General features: G+C 54.9%; 1 protein-coding gene across 2 annotated transcripts; it reads left to right on the top strand.

Moving 5' to 3' along the window:
• The first annotated feature begins 861 nt into the window (after window positions 1-861).
• BSG (basigin (Ok blood group)) lies at window positions 862-14780 on the top strand. 2 transcript variants are annotated; one of them, XM_064396668.1, is made up of 9 exons: window positions 922-1018; window positions 4534-4881; window positions 6290-6446; window positions 7594-7682; window positions 8112-8239; window positions 11435-11708; window positions 13482-13506; window positions 13811-13880; window positions 14006-14780. In XM_064396668.1, exons 1-8 carry the CDS (start codon window positions 937-939, stop codon window positions 13866-13868), a joined length of 1161 nt encoding a protein of 386 aa, XP_064252738.1. In that variant the 5' UTR covers window positions 922-936; the 3' UTR covers window positions 13869-13880; window positions 14006-14780. The 2 variants fall into 2 exon arrangements, with proteins under 2 accessions (XP_064252737.1, XP_064252738.1); XM_064396667.1 differs by lacking the exon at window positions 4534-4881 and having other exon boundaries at window positions 862-1018.
• The last annotated feature ends 2116 nt before the right edge of the window (window positions 14781-16896 follow it).

Raw genomic sequence — 16896 nt, 5'->3', positions numbered from 1 at the left:
CGTGGAGAGCGTGGCGGGGGCTGGCGCCTGTGGCCCCATTGTTTGGCTTTTCCTGCCCAGTACCCCCGGCCGCGAGTGCTCCGTGGCTGACTCAGAGCGGGGCTGCAGACAAAGCCGCTGCCCTGCAGAGACCTCTTTGCCCAGCGTGATGGCGACTGCCTGCCCAGCCCCTCGGGGTTATCAGGGAGCTCCAGCTGGGCTGAGGCTGGGACTTGAGGCTGGGACTTGACCGCCCTGCCCGCACGGACTGCACGGTCCGGCTGAGAGCGATTCCTGCGCTCGGGGCAGCGGGGCAGGGCCGGGTCCGCTGTCCGCAGGATCCATTGTGTGCGCCGGGCTCCCCGCGCTGGGGAAGCGCTGCCCGCTTTCCTTCCCACGCATCCCGCTGTGCCTCACCCCGGGAGCCTCTGCGTGCCTCCGGTACAGCCGCGCCGGCGCCGCCCGGGGACCCGCCAGCTCCCCCGTGCCTCTGCCCACGCCGCACGGCCGGGGCGCCGCGTGCGTCCCGGTGCTCCCGCGGTGCGTGCGTGCCCGGCTCGGCAGGCACGGACACGTGCAGGCCTGCCCGCCTCCCCCCGCCCCTCCGCGGTGCCGGAGCCGCCCGGGGCAGCGGCGGCACCGGGGGCGCCCCCGGGACCCCCAGCCCCGCCCCCAGCGCGCGTCCCCATTGGCTGCCGCGGCCGGTGGGCGTGGCCGGGCGGGACCGGCCCGAACCGGCTCTGCCCGCGGGGCCGGCAGAGAGGAGAAGGCGCTCGCTGTGATCTTCTCTCTGATTGGCCGCGCCGGGCCGGGTGGGCGGGGCCTGAGCGGCGCAGCGCCGTGCCATTGGCTGAGCGGCGGGGGGCCAGGGGGCGGCTCCCGCCGCGGCCCCGCCTCTCCCCGGTGCCCCGGTCGCGGTTATAGCGCGCGCGCGGCGCGGCGGGGGCGCGTGCGGAGATGGCGGCGGGCGCGGCGGGAACGCGCGCGCTCCTGGCGCTGCTCGTCCTGTGCTCGATGGCCGCCGGCGCCGCGGCGACAAGTACGGAACCGGAGCGGGGCGAGCCGGGGCGGCTCCGGGATTGGGGGGGGGGCTTCGTTCGGTGTGGCGGGGGGCTCCGGGGGGGTTGGACGGTGGAGCGTCCTGCGGGGGCTCCGAGGGGCCGTGGCGGATCGCAGCCACGCGGGTGGGCTCCGGGAGCGGCGGGCGTGGGGGGAGGAGCGGCGGCGCGGGCGCCTGCGGCGGGGCACGTCCGCGGCGGGCGGGGCCGGGGCACCGGAGGCGCCCGGGGGTTATCGGGGAACGGCCGGGCCGGGCCGGGCTCGGCTCAGCCCTGGGGCAGCCCCGGAGCTCGGGCGGAGGGTGCCCCGGCGCGCCGCGTGCCCGGTGGTCGCTTACACCGGAGGGGCCGCCGGTGCTTTCGGGCGCGCCGGGATGTTTTCTCCTTAGGAAAACCGAGGAGTTTTATTCCCCGCAGCCGCTTCTCCGGTTTCCCGCGGCTGAGGAGCGGCGAGGAGCCTCTAAAGCCTAAAGATGTTGGGGATAATCCGCGGGGCGGGGCGGCTCCGCAGCCCCCGGTGGGCACCGGGAGCTCTGCCCCGGGCTGGGCTCCGCCCTGGCGGGTTCTGGAGGAGCCGGGGGAGCAGCCCTGGCTTTGTGGCTAGCAGCCGCTCCTGGTTTGAATCCTTAAACAATTTGTAGCCTATTTGCGCTTAATTCAGCACCGTGGGACCAAACCCTGGGAGTGAAGGAGTGCGAGGATCCCGGGAAGCGAGGATCCCGGGAAGCGTGTGCTCCGGTAGTTCCTTCCTCCAGAAGTGCCTTTTCATTCTGCAGGGCACAGCCTCCTCCCAAAGCTCACACCCTTCCCCTGGAGCTGCCCGGCTTGGCCTCATCCCGCTCCCCCCGTGGCTCTGAGGCTTTCCTGGCAGCTTTTCCCTCCAGCCTGGGGGGTGAGGAGGAGGCAGCTCCTGTCCTGGCTCTGGAAAGCCCTGCAGGGACAGGGATCAGTTGTGTAATGCCCGTGTTGTCCTGCCTGGGCTCGGTGTGGAGGGGTTTGGCCTCTCCAGGTCTGGTTTAAGGAGCAGGCTGGGTAGCATCTCGCCCCACGGAGCATGGCTCAGCGTGTGCCTGGACTCTGTGCCCTCAGGGGAGGGACCCTGACTTCGACCTGGCTGTGCAAAGCTTAAGGGCAGATTTTATAGCCGTTTTAAATGGCAAAAATGGTTAGATCCTCAATTATCTCTTCCCAAACCAGAAGCAAAGGTCAGGCCAGGCAGGAACCTGGCCCCAGTGTGGCTCTGGCCAGGCTCTGCCACCCTGAGCACTGCTGTTAACACCCCGGGGACTCCTCCCTCTGCGGGGGGAGAGGTTGTTTTTAGTTTGAAGGTGACTCTGGAGAGTGTTATCTGGTCTCTCTGCCTTCCCTGCTGGCTCAGATACCACGCCGTGCCCGGGGAAACATCCAGCTCAGCTCTGGGGAGCTGAGCCCCACTTGCAGCCTGGCACCCTCTGGGACATGTGGCAGCAGCCCTGATCCATCCCAGTGGGCTGGTGCTGGCCGTGCTCCTGTTCTTGGGGCTCAACAGGCACTTTTTCCAGCCCAGGGTTGGGATTTCTGCTCGGGACAGGGAGGGCATTAATCCCATGGGAATGCGAGTGGTGCTGGCTGCTGCTGCTGCTTGCTGGAGCCTTTTAACCTGTTTGAGCTGCACGAGGCACCCTCTAACTCGGAGCAAATAACCTTGCACAGCTTATTTTGTCAGCGTGCAGTAATCACCTCGTAGCTGTAAAACCCTTGATCTTTAGCAGCTCCCGCTGCAGTCGGGGCTGTGCTTGCAGCAGGCGGGCTGGGACAAGTGCTGTGGGCACTGCCAGGGCTTGATCACAGGCCTGTGGTGTGGAAAAACCCCTCCTGGCAGGCAGGGCACTGGTTCTGGGGGTGGAACCCAGCTGATGGCCCCATCCCGTAACGTCTCTGGGTGCCCCTGAACCTCCTGGTCAGTTAAAAATCCTGTCTTCTCCTAAGAGTGCTTTGGTCACCCCACAGTGGGGGTCCTTTCTCGTTCAGCCATGCTTATTCTTCAAGACTTTTACAGCTTTAGTAGGAAAAGCTAGTTTTTCCTTTGAAAAATGGAATTAATTTCTTTAGGGGGCAAGCTTAGCTTACATTCTAACTTGTGTCTTTCTTAAGTTTGAGCAAACTTGAGTTTGTGACACTGATTTGTTCCTCAAATTCTTTTGTTCCGTTTTGTTCTCACAACAATCAGCCTTAGGATTTCTCGTTAAAACATCTCCAGGCTTTCAAAACCCCCCAAAAACTTCTCCTAAGCCCTCTTCCTCTGTGCCTGTACGTCACGGTGCATCCGTGGAGGGTTGTGTATAATCACAAAGTGCTTTTAACTGAGCAGATTAATTCCTGGAAGGTTCTTGGGGTGCCTGTTAGCACAGGAAGGATGTGTCTCAAGCTCAGCTCCTCCTGAAATCTGGCTGGGGGCGAGTCACGTAGTGACCTCCACTTGTGCCTGATGGTTTTTCCCGAAGTGGAGCTGCTGAGCCTCCCTTCCTGCCTGCCCTGGGAAGGCTCCTGGGGCTGTGGCTGCTGCCCCATGCCTGCCCTGGAGCCCCAGGGCGTTTGGCAGCTCCACTGCCCGGACCGACCTTTGGACTGGCTGGTTCCAGCTCTGAACCTTCTGGCTGCAAGGGCAGGGTGGAAAACACCCCAATTCCAGCCTGTGCCTCTGGTCTGCTGCTTGCCAGTTCAGCTCTGCAGGCTGAGATGAAAAGTCAGATTTCCCCGTTTGTACGACAACAAATTTACAACTTTCCTCACCTGGCTCGTGACGTCTTGTGGTCTGCAAGACTTTCCTCCTCCTCCCCAAAAAAATTCTTACCTGAGGGGTTCCTGCTGGGGGGCTGAGGGGTGGAAGGAGGGTGTGGGCAGGCCAGGGGCTGGTGGCTGCTACGTGTGGCTGTGCCACGGCCAGCGAGGGGGGGCCTGGGCCCCGGCCAGCTCCGAACTGCAGCCAGGCAGCCCGGGGCTGTGCAGCGAGGGGGAATGGACACGTTCCTCCTGGGGCCACTGGGGCTCACTGAAGCCTTTTTCCTGTTGTAGTTTTCTTACTCAAACTGGCTCTGAGGGGGCTCGGTCAGGGTCCTGCTGCCTTCCACACGGTGATGTGAGCTGTGCAGCACAGGCTGGGGGATGTGGGGGCTGCATCAGCCCCTGAAACACAATTGTGGTGTTTTTATTGTGCTTTGGTGCCACACAGGGGCCTTGGGCTGTGCCTCACAGCAGGTGGGAGATGCCAGGGGCATCCAGTTTGGATAGTGGCACACACTGAGTGCAGTGGAGCTGCAGGAGATGCGAAATGCAAGCGAGCAGCCCTGCCTGAGCCAGGCAGAGTTCAGAGTGTGGAGGGGAGGGAGGGAAGAGCACGCTGATGTGGAGACAGCGTGCAGCCTCTTCTCACTCACCCAGGGTTGTTTGTGCTTGTGGAAGGTGAATTCTTACTTTTTGCACTAACACTTTGCACTAATACCTCTTCAACTCATAGCTGGTTTTATAAAGTCACCGCTGTCTCAAAAGAGACTGGCTCAGGACAGCGTGGAGTTGTACTGCGAGGCGATTGGCAATCCCATCCCCGAGATCCAGTGGTGGTTTGAGGGCAACGACCCCAATGAGACCTATGCCCAGCTCTGGGATGGCGCACGGCAGGACCGTGTCAAAATCAACGCCACCTACAACCTGCACTCTACCAGCACCATCTCCATCGCCAACCTCACGGGCGACGACTCGGGCATGTATGAGTGCCGGGCTAGCAACGACCCCGACCGCAACCACTTGTCGAAGAGCCCCAAAGTCAAGTGGATCCGTTCCCAGGCGAACGTTTTTGTCATCGAACGTGAGTGGCCACGCCGAGGCCTTGGCACTTGCTCGGACACCGGTGTCTTGAGTCTCCTGCCGTGCTCACCCCTGCACCCGTGTCCTCCCGAAAGCTCCCCCCACCCTCCCACCCCGGCTGTAGAAGTGAGAGACTCCCACCCTCTGTCGGTGTCCCCACCACCACCTGTGACTTGACCCGGAATGGCCCTGCTCAAAAAGGGTTGTGGCTTCCCAATCCGTTCGCCCTCCAGCGATCCCGCGCCTTTTCCGGAGCCAAGGAACCTGGAACCCGTCCCCGAGCGCCTCCGAGCCCCGGTGCTGGCTGCAGAATTGAGCCTTCATTCTGTGGTCGACTGTGCCCTAACCACCACTGACCAGCAGCCCTTCCCTGCGGCTCGTACAGCTCCCGCTCCTTCCAGCAGCCCTGCTTTGAGCTCGCTTCCGTGCTGGTGAAACCCAGACTGTTGGGAAAACAAATCCTGCTTTGAGGTCTTGAGATGCAACCGTTTTTGAAGCGGCCGTGTCTGTGTGACACCTGAGTGTTGGTGGTGTTGCTTGTGCTGGGGACGTGGCCGGGTTCCCCTCGCAGCGCAGCGCCCAGGCTGCTTCCAGATAGAAACCTGGGAGGGGGATTCAGGTCCTGCTGAGGTCTCCCCGTGAGTGCTGGAGTTAGGAGAGCTGCCTTTTCAGCAGAAGTGTGCTGTGGAGTGCAGAACTCCAGCAGAACCCTTCTTCCAGTGGAGTTTGGAGAGGAGGAAATGAAAATGCCTGTCAGCCCTGATGGGTGGAAGGGTAGGGGCTGTAGTGGCACTGGGGCTGTGCAGTGGTGCTGCTGATGGCAGCTGCCTTCTCGGACAGCCTCCTACAAGTAGAAATGCCTGAGTCATCTTAGGTTGCATAATTTACTGCTGCCTGGCACATGGAGGCCCAGGACCTCTCTGTGTTCTCCCTGGAGCCATTCTGACGGAGCCCTTTGGGCTGCCACATGATCCTGTCTGCTCCCCCTCGCCACAGAGGGTCCCTCTGTGCTACCTGGAGGTTCTGAAGCTGCTCAGGTGCTGGGAGGTGTTGACACCCGGGCGCTGTGGTGGCTCAGAGCAGCAGAGAGCCGTGCTCTGCCCTTCAGAGTGACCTTTTCCATTGCTTATTGAGCACTGGGGCTGCACCCGTGGGAGGGACAGCGGAGATTGGAGCCATGCAGGACACAGCAGCCAGCCTGCTCGTGGGGGGAGCAGCTGCAGGGCCATCCCAGGCCTGGCCTTGGGGACTCTCTGGTGCTGGCCAGGTGTGGTAGGGAACTGTGTGAAGGTAAGTGGAAGCTGGGAGTAGAGACAAGGAGCTGTGGGGTTTGCGTTGCAGGTTCTCGGGCACCTCGTCAGCTCTGCCGTACCCTGGGTTAATTTAAATCCAATTCTTTATGAATGCAGGTCCAGAAATTACTACTGGTGTGACTGAGGCTTCTGGCAAGGTGATCCTGAGCTGTAACATATCTGCACCACACCTCGCCATCACGGGCCACAAGTGGATTCACAAGGAGAAGACCCTGGTGGAGGACAGCAACTCGGGTGCTTTTACCAGCTACGAGTGAGTGTCAGGGCAAGGCAGAGCCTGGGCACGGGCAGGGTTTTGTCCCAGAAAGCAGCTGGTGTTTGCTGTCAGCTGGAACCTGGGCTGAGTTCTTGCAGCCCTGCTGATGGGGCTTCGGGACTGTGGAGTTTAACAGAGTTTTGGTAAGGCCCTGCACTCTCCTTTATGGGGAGGAGGGCAGTGAAAAGGAGGAGAAAGGGGAAGTTCTGTGCCACAAATATCCTCTTAGAAAGAGATTTCCTGATCTGAAGCAGGTGTTCAGCTGGACTCTGGCTATTCAGAGCTCTGAAGGCCACCAGCTGCCAGCTCCCCATGCATGCAGCAAGAGGCTCCAGTGCATGTTGTGTCTCCCTGGGGCTTTGTGCCCCTTCCAGAGTCCCAGAAGGAGCTGTGATCCGTGCTGGGCACAGCCATACCAACCTTATTGTGGCAGTGCAGTGAGCTTTCCTTTCTGATTACAGTCAGGCCTGGCTGGCAGTGACCCAGCAGCTGTGGAGGCATCATGTCCCTTTGTATGGCAGTGCCGACGTGCCTGTCTCCCCATAGCAACAGGGAGCTGAACAAGGATTAAAGTATTTATAACCCAGCCTCCCTCGCGTGACCTCAATTCCTCAGCTGAGTGGTTTTTGGAAGTGGGAAGCGCCGTGCAGGGCAGAGCTAACAAACAGCCCCTTGTCCCAGTGCAGCCATGGGACAAAGTGTGGGCCCCTTCCCTCGAGTGGGTATTACTGAGCAGCAGAATGGGATGTTTGTTGCAGGGCTGCATAATCCACTAAATCTCATTGCAGCAGCTTTACAGCAAGAGGAGAATGCGAGAGTTTTTCCTCTGTGAGGGGATCAGTGCAAAGCAGCACGGCCTGGGTGATCTTTGCCACTGCTTTGCCCTGTGTTTCACTGAGCTGGAGCAGTGATCAGACGTGACAAACCCGTGTCAGACGTGGTGCACATGAAACCCTCTCCTGCCACCCTCAGTGTGTGAGGAGAGTGGAGGCTTGGCTTGCTCTGGGTACACAGAGTAAATATTCTGCTGGAATGGGGGAAATCTGCTATGGAGGAGCCTGCTGATGCTTGTGGGTGTGTGATTCCATGAGTCTGGAGACGGGATGAGTTTGCTGGATGCTTACCTGAGCCCTGTTTTTGGCAGAATCCAGGGGAAGGTGGAGGAGCACTCTGGCATCTACGAGTGCGTCTTCGAGGCAAACCCGCAGATAAGAGGAGAAGTGAATATTTCTGGTAATTCCATCTCCTGGCTCCTGGGGTCTGAGGAGGGGCCTGGGGAAGCTGTGACCTCCTGAACACTTTGCTGAGGTGTCTTTTCAGCTGCTCCCAGCCCTCAGCTGGCTGCAGGGCTCTGCTCTCTGAGAGGCAGTGCTGTTATCAGGCCATTGCTGTGTCTGCAGGGTCAGCCCTGAGATCTGGCATTAAACCAGCCTTCTGTGGGCTTGTTCCCACAGGAATAATGGATAGAGGGATAATACCTGCTGCACAAATCTGAGCCTTTCCTTGAAGCTGCACTTCCCTCTTTAAAAATGCCAGACTAGTGAGAGGAACAGCCTGACTGAGGTTTTGGGGTGATTCTGGTGGGGTGGGCTGCAGGAAGCACAAATCTGTGTGACTTCTATGACATGTCCAAACTTTATTTTTTCCCCCCCTCTTGCCTAGTTCCCCCCCAGGTGTCAGCTTACAAGAAGTCAGAGCATGGGAATGAGGGGGACACGGGCGTGCTGACCTGCAAGAATCCCTCTTTCCCTGCTGTCACCACTTGGACCTGGCACAAGAGTGGGCACGGGGTAAGTGCTGTGGTTTGCTCCTTCTTCCAGTCCTTGTGGCACCAGAATTGCTCCAGAGCTCAGTGCTCCTCAGGACGGGGGTTTCTGTGGTGGTCAGCACTGCCCTGATGTAGGAATGAGCCCCTTGTTGACGGAGTGACTAAATTATTCTTTGCCTGCTTAAAAAGGCAAAAAGCCCAGAAATTTCTCTCTCAATTCGGTACAAAGACACCTCACAGGACCTTTGGGACTTCACCTCAGACCTGGGGCTGAGACAGAGGCCAAGAGGTCCCACCTGGGTAATTCACTAGAAGAGGAAGAGAACAAAGGAAATAATTGCTTTAGTGGGGTGTTTTACCAGGAGCAAGATCCTCTCGCCCCCAGGCTCAGTTTTTCTCTGTAAGAGCTTTGTTATTTTGCCTTTCATTAAACCTTTTTCTGTTTCCAACACTACCTCAAAAGCCATCCTGCTAATTTTATGCCATTCAAGGTAGCTGGGCTATCTCAAGAGCGATGGGTTCTCTAAAAGCTCATAAAACCCAGCTCAAAGAGAAACCCATCACCCTGAGATCCCTCTTCTTCCTTGTGAAAAATGCCAGTCACTTGCTTTTAAAATTTTTCAAGTTGAATAGTAATAAAATGGTTATAAAAATAGTAATATAATTAGAGTAATAAAAATTTGGACAATTAGGATTAGGACAATACAAGACAATAAAAACAAAGAGTTACAGACAGTCCAGGTACCTCTTTCTGGGCAAAATAAGCCCGAAAAAGGACGGAGGATTAACCCTTAAAAACAGCAGCCTGTTGCATATTCATACACCTCATACATGGTGCATAAATTCCATTCAAACACAGGATTCTGTCTGATAAACATCTTCCTCTGAATCCTGAGCTGAGTGAGGCGGGAAGAAGTTAATTCCTTCTGATAAAGGAGTAATAAATTATTTTTCTCTGAAAAATTTAGGTGTCCTGTGGCTGCTATCTCAGTGCCAGTACCTCATTCCTCTCTTTAAGTGTCTTACATAGCAGAGTTTCTATTTTAACGTTGTTATAACCTAAACCTATATTTAACACACTACTTAAGAAAATGAATACAGCATCACTTTCTAACATAACACATACAATGTTCATTTTAATATTTGCCAAGAGCCAATCATATAATACCCATTTTTCTCACAGCATAACTTTCTAACATAACACAGAGTATTCATTTGAATATTTGCAAAAAGCCAATCATAAAATACGCATTTTTCACATTGAGCTAGTTACAAAAAGTATCTTACATCACATAGCTTCTATTTTAACATTATACTACAGGCTAAAAACCATATTTACCACGCTACTTAAAAGAGATTAATACAGCATCACTTTCTAACATAACACACAGAGTATTCATTTTAATATTTGAGAAGAGCCAATCATATAATACATATTTTTCACAATACATCATAACTTTCTACAGCACATATAATATTCATTTTGATATTTGTGAAGAGCAATGGTATAAATGCACATTTTTCACAATAGATCATAACTTTCTAACACAACAAATAGAGTATTCATTTTAATATTTGAAGAGCCAATGGTATAAATACGCATTTTTCACAATACAGCATAACTCTCTAACATAACACAGAGTATTCATTTGAATATTTGTAAGGGGCCAATGGTATAAATACATTTTTTTCACAATACGGCGTAACTTTCTAACATAAAGCCTACAATATTCATTTAATATTTACCAAGGACCAATCCTATAATACACATTTTTCACACAGCATAACTTTCTAACATAACACAGAGTATTCATTTGAATATTTGTGAAGAGCCAATCATATAAATACCCATTTTTCACAATACAGCATAACTTTCTAACACAACAAATAGAGTATTCATTTTAATATTTGAAGAGCCAATGGTATAAATACACTTTTTTCACAATACAGCATAACTTTCTAACATAACACATACAATATTCATTTAATATTTGCCAAGAGCCGATCCTATAATACACATTTTTCACACAGCATAACTTTTCTGACGTAACACATTGAGTATTCATTTGAATATTTGTGAAGAGCCAATCATATAAATACCCATTTTTCACAATACAGCATAACTTTCTAACACAACAAATAGAGTATTCATTTTAATATTTGAAGAGCCAATGGTATAAATACGCATTTTTCACAATACAGCATAACTCTCTAACATAACACAGAGTATTCATTTGAATATTTGCAAAGGACCAATGGTGTAAATACATTTTTTTCACAATATAGCGTAACTTTCTAACATAACGCCTACAATATTCATTTAATATTTACCAAGGACCAATCCTATAATACACATTTTTCACACAGCACAACTTTTCTAACATGAAACATAGAGTATTCATTTGATATTTGCAAAGGGCCAATGGTATAAACACCCATTTCTCACAATACAGCATAACTTTCTAACATAACACATAGAGTATTCATTTGATATTTGCAAAGGGCCAATGGTATAAATACATTTTTTTCACAATACAGCATAACTCTCTAACATAACACAGAGTATTCATTTGAATATTTGTGAAGAGCCAATCATATAAATACCCATTTTTCACAATACAGCATAACTTTCTAACATAACACAGAGTATTCATTTTAATATTTGTGAAGAGCCAATGGTATAAATACACTTTTTCACAATACAGCGTAACTTTCTAACATAACACCTACAATATTCATTTAATATTTACCAAGGACCAATCCTATAATACACATTTTTCACACAGCACAACTTTTCTAACGTAACACATTGAGTATTCGAATATTTGCGAAGAGCCAATCCTATAAATACCCATTTTTCACAATACAGCATAACTTTCTAACACAACAAATAGAGTATTCATTTTAATATTTGAAGAGCCAATGGTATAAATACCCATTTTTCACAATACAGCATAACTTTCTAACATAACACATAGAGTATTAATTTGATATTTGCAAAGGGCCAATGGTATAAATACATTTTTTTCACAATACAGCATAACTCTCTAACATAACACATAGAGTATTCATTTGATATTTGCAAAGGGCCAATGGTATAAATACATTTTTTTCACAATACAGCCTAACTTTCTGACACAACACACACAATATTCATTTAACACCTGCCAGGAGCCAATCCTCTGACACCCATTTTCCCCATCCCTGCTCCCTGCAGCGCCTGGACAACGCCTCGGGCCGTTACATCATCAAGTCTGGCGGCAACAAGACGGAGCTGCGCATCCTGAAGCTGGACATCGAGCAGGACACGGGCGATTATTCCTGCAACGCTGCCAACCCGCTGGGCACGGGCAATGCCACCGTCAGCCTGCGCGTGCGCAGCCGCCTGGCAGCGCTCTGGCCCTTCCTGGGCATCGTGGCAGAGGTGCTCGTTCTTGTCACCATCATCTTCATCTACGAGAAGAGGAGGAAGCCCGATGAGGTTCCTGACGGTGAGAGGCGCCGGGGTTTGAAGCTGTGTGGGAGGATGGAGTGGTTTGGAGCTCGCAGAGGGCAGGCAGGGTGGGCTTCTGGGGGGCTCTGAGTTCCTATCCCAGACCAGGGCTGTTTGAGGGCACTTGAGGAGCCGTGTGTACTTCAGCCATGAGGCTGTGCTGTTTATGGGAGTCCTGCAGTGAGATCTGGAGCAAAAGAGGGTTCTGAGCAGGTCAGGCTGACCCTTTGTCTCAGCAGTTCCTCTGCTTCCCCTGAGTGTCTGCAGGGCTGGATTTGCTTTGGCAGCTCCCACTCTGGACAAGGTGGTTTGTAAATAAGTGCTCGAGCTTTTGTGGTGCTGCAGAGCTGGGAGGACTGTGTCGGTGGCTCTGTAAAACCGGGCTTAGTTTAATTTGTGTTCAGTTCAGGATGTTTTGGGTCATCAGATCCACACATCCTGCATCTCAAAGACCCGGTACTATCTTTAATCTGTTCTGGAAGCACCAGCCCCTCCCTTTCCTTATCGCTGAGGATCTGCATTGTGTCAGCTCCCGGCCTCCTTTATCTGATGCTGTTAACAATGCGGTGTGAATGCTCTGCATCCTTCCTGCCCGGGCCCCCTGCGAGGAGCAGCACAGGGGATAAAGGTCAGATCCCTCCCCCGATTGCAGGGCTTGGAATTCCACTCGAGGCAGTTTCACCAGCAGGTGTTTTGCCCTCTGACACCCCTGGCTGGAAGGCAAACGCTGTCTTAAAGATGTTGTAGCTGCATCTCCCAGCAAAACCACAGTGTGGTGTGGTTTGTGATGGCATCAGCCCGGGTCTGTGGGGTGCTGGCCTGTCAGAGCTGTAGCAGATGCTTTCACAGACAGGTGAATGTGCTGAAATGCCCTGATGCTCCTTGGCAAGAGCAGCTCAAGTTCCCAAGTGCTCAGGGATGAGGACACAGCATCACACCCCTTTGGTGAACACCATGGCTTTACACTGCCATGTATAAAGTGGTTTTTTCTGCCCCAAAGTCTCTGTAGCTCTGCCCCTCCTGAAGGGTGACAGGTGACCTGTCTGAGCCAGCTCCCCCCAGTACTCTGTGTGAACTGGACCCTCCTGTCACCTGAGCTGGGGTGGGGACAGTCTGGCCTGTCTTTGGGGTGCCGTCCTTGCTGGTGTTACCTGTCCACTCTTCCTTTCTCTGCTGCTGGGTGCCACCTCTCATGGTAAGTAGAAGGTAGTTCCAGCCCCGTGTCTGCCTCCTCTCACCAGCCGTGGGCAGATCCTGGTGCCAGGGCAGCCCCAGTGCCCAGACCAGGGCTGAAGAAAAGGTGATGGGGAGCAAAGGAGACATCTGGGAGCCTCCTGTAGGGAGGTGGCAGCTCTCAGGGAGCTGGTGCAAGGCTGCAGGGCTTGGCACGTGTTGGCAGAGGTGCTTCCTTAGCTGTGCTGCTCAGAACGTGGCGTGCAGTGTTTGTGTTGGTGTGTGGGGAGGGAGAAGGGCTTCCTGCTGCTGCTGCTTAGAGCCTGGCTCCTGGAACATCCTGTTTGGCTTCCCCTGTACCTGCTGAGAGTGTGCTGGGGTCTGGGAGCCATCCCAGGTCCTGGTGAGCACAGCGGGTGGGTCAGGGCAGCTGATCTCACCACAGGAGCTCTGCCCTCCCCAGTTTCAGGTGGTGGAGGGATGGCTGCCTGGAATGCAGTTCCCACTGCTCTAAGGGGAGGCAGAGGTCACTCTGTGTGTCCTCCTCCCTGACTGTTTGTTTTTTGCTTTCTCTTTCTGTGCTGTCCTGGATGTGAAGATGATGATGGAGGCTCTGCACCGCTGTGAGTACCTTGCCAGATTTGTGCCAGATCTCATCCAGCCAGGGAATCTGCTCCAAAGATAAAAGCTTTATGCCAAGATAAAAGCTGGCTGGTTGGGACAATACTCAGTGGGGGGAGATGTCCCCCCCTGGTTTATTTGATGTCCCCATGTGTAAACCTCACATCCCTGGGGTGGCACTGGGGTCTGACCCTGCTCTGGGATCTGATCTGCACCCTCTGCTGGGACCCAAATTTCATTAATGGCTGAGGGCTGCTGGTGGGGGAAACCTGCTCTCCCTTTCCTCACGCCCCTTCTCCTCCCCAGGAAGAGCAATGCCACAAACCACAAGGACAAGAACGTCCGCCAGAGGAACGCCAACTGAGGGCAGGGCCAGGTGAGTGCCTGGAGCAAGGGCTGCAGCAGCTCATCTGCTCAGGCTCTCTGGGAGCAGCCAGAGGCCCTTCTGGCCCAGCTCTGTGCAGCTTTATCTAACTGTTTTTTCTTTCTCTCTCCTGCCAGGTGATGTGCAGATGAAGAACTCGTCTGGACAATTTTATTTTCTTTTAATTTTTTTGTTAAAATAGCACCATGGAATATTCTAGTGCGTCCTTGCGATTCAGTTACTTCACTTTCTAAGGAAACTTAAGTTGTAGAATATAAAATACACTTTTTTTTTTTTTAAGAGTCGTGGGAGGGTTTTTCTACCTGTAAATGTAAATCCTTTGTTCCTGGTAGTCTAGGTCTCTGACTGTCTCTGTCCTAGGTTATTTCATGTTGGTACAGAGTGGGGAGGGGGGTGGGAGTGCAGCTGTGTCCCACCTGCTTGTGGGGGTGAGGGAGGAGCTGCTTTGGTGGCTGTGGGAGATGACCTGCTCTGAGCAGAGGGTTCAGGAAGAGGTTCTGTGTGTTTCCCAGTGCATCACCAGGAGCAAGGCTGCCCCTTTCCCTGGCCAGGGCTCGTTCCTGGCCTGTCCCTGTCGGGCAGACTCCCAGCCAGCTCTCCTGGTTACTCTGCAGCCAGGAGCTGGGTGCTGGATAAATGATTGCTGTAACTTATTCCATGGGTTGTTCGTGTCTCTGCAGTGGGGAGGGGCAGGGTGAGCTGGGGCTGGGGCTGATTTTAAGGTTTAACAGCTTGTGCTTGTGCTTGAGCCATTGCAGTGTGTGCGTGACTTGGGGGCCTGTGAGCAGACAGGTGCTCAGGGGAGTCTAACACCTCTACTGCTGGTTAGCATTGGACTGTCCCATCTGTTAACACTTCACAAATAAAGATGATTCCTCTCTCTTTTTTCCACCTCTGGACTCTGGTCTCTTCTGGCTGCAGGACACATTGCTGTGTCTGGGTTTGGTGCCAGCTCTGGCTGCCCTCTAATTGCTGAGGAGATGCAGCTCGATGGGTGTGAAATCCTTCAGGAGGGGAGGGAGGGGTGTTCCCTGCTCCACAGTTCCTCAGGTCTGGTGGCTGTGGGGCCAAGGATCAGCCCCAGCCTCGAGGAGCCCTCCCAGGCCCTGCTATTTGTGTGTCTCACACTTCTCTAAGCAGCTTTTCTAGGTTGGTTTGGTTTTTTTCCTGCCCTTGATGGATGGAAAGAGCAAAGGTGTGAGACCTTTCTGCACAGAGCAGGACCTTGGGGCAGGACAGGCTCAGGTGGGGAGTCCCTTCTCTGCTGGCTCAGGGGCTTTCTGCCAGCATTCCTGCCCCTGGAGTGGGGCAGCAGAGCCCCTGGGCTGAGGAGAAGCTACCCAGTGCTCCCAGCTGGCCTGAGCTGCTTCATTCTGTGCACATGACTGAGCCATGGCCTTGCTCTGTGGCCAGATGCTCGTCCCTGCCTGGGATGGGATAAGGGGAGCAGGGCTGGGGTGGCCACCCTGTGCCCAGGGAGGTGGTGGCAGTGCTGGCAGCCTGGTGCTGTGGTGGCTGGGTCCCTCCTGCCAGTGCCTCTGCCTTGCTGTGCTGTGTGAGTGGGTTATGCAAGGCATTCACAGCCTGGCACCATCCTGGTGAAAAATCAATGCGTGGTTTAATTTCCTTTATGAGAATTTTGGGTCCTGGCTGAGCCTGGCACCACTTGTGCCTTTTGTTTGGCTGGGCAGGGACAGGGGGACAGCAGCCCTGGGAGCTGGGCAGGGCATGGAGCTGGCATCGTGCAGTTCTCCTGGTGAGCTGTGCCATGGCCCAGGGGCTGCCACATCTCCCACCTGGGGCAGGGATGGCACAATCAGGCCCTGCTGTGGTGCCCCATCGTGTTCAGAGGGAGGAGTGGGTGCTCTGAGCTCCCTGCTCAGCCCCTGTGAGGAGAGCCCTGGGCTGCTGCCTCACTTCTTGTCCCCCACATCTCCAGCCCCGCGTTGGGGTTCAGCTGGATCGGTGTCCCCGTGGGCTGGGGACAGCTGAGGGGTGGCAGGGCTCTGCCCAGCAGTGCTTTGGAGAAATGAGCTGCTCCTGGAGGCACCGAGCCAAGCCTGGGCTGTGGAGCCACAGAACGGGGTCACTGTGCTCCGCAGGGTGATTTTGGGATTATTTTGGGGTGATTTTGGGTGTCTCCTGCCCCGGGGCTCCACAGGGTGATTTTGGGGTGATTTGGGGTGTCTCCTGCCCTGGAGCTCTGCAGGGTGATTTTGGGGTGATTTTGGGTGTCTCCTGCCCTGGGGTTCCTCAGGGTGATTTGGGAGTGATTTTGGGGTGTCTCCTGCCCTGAAGCTCCGCAGGGTGATTTTGGGATTATTTTGGGGTGATTTTGGGATGTCTCCTGCCCTGGGGCTCCGCAGGGTGATTTTGGGGTGATTTTGGGGTGTCTCCTGCCCCGGGGCTCAGCGCAGAGCCCGCGGCTGTGGGTGCCCGGCCGGGCGCGGCTCTGGCTGCGGTTCTGTCCCGGGGCACCAGGTGGTGCCACCGCCGCGGCTCCGTGACCCGGCGGGGCTCGCTCGGACCCGCGGCTCCGGCCATCCCCGACACCCGGGGGATCTGGCCGAGCCGTTCCCGCGGCAGAGGGCAGGATGTTCTTTCTTCCCGATGTTCTTCCAGAGCATCAGCCCCCTTGGCGGGTGTCCGGTGCCCAGCTTCGGGTGCTGGCGCTGTCCCGGGGCGCCGGTCCGGGGTCTCCATCCCCGGGACACCTCGGGGGGCTCCTCCTGCCCAGGTTCAGCGGGGGCTCAGCGCTGGGGCTGGGGGCGGTGGGAGGGCAGAGCCCCGTCCCTGCCCCGGGGGCAGGCAGCTCTCCCTACGGATGGGCTGGCATCAGCGGAGCCCCGCGGGGAGAGCGGCCGGCCCCGCACCGGGGACTGCGCTGCCGGAGACCGGGGCCGTCGGGGCGGGAGGTAGATGCCCCGCGCCGGTGGCCGGTGCCGGTGGCCGGTGCCGGTAGCCGATCCCCGCGGCCAGGGCCGTGCCGGCGGGGGGAGCTGCGGAG

Source organism: Passer domesticus, chromosome 21 (genome assembly GCF_036417665.1).
Source record: "Passer domesticus isolate bPasDom1 chromosome 21, bPasDom1.hap1, whole genome shotgun sequence".
NCBI lineage: Eukaryota > Metazoa > Chordata > Aves > Passeriformes > Passeridae > Passer > Passer domesticus.
Note: the sequence above shows the minus strand (reverse complement) of the source record. Positions and strands in the feature narration are given on the sequence as shown.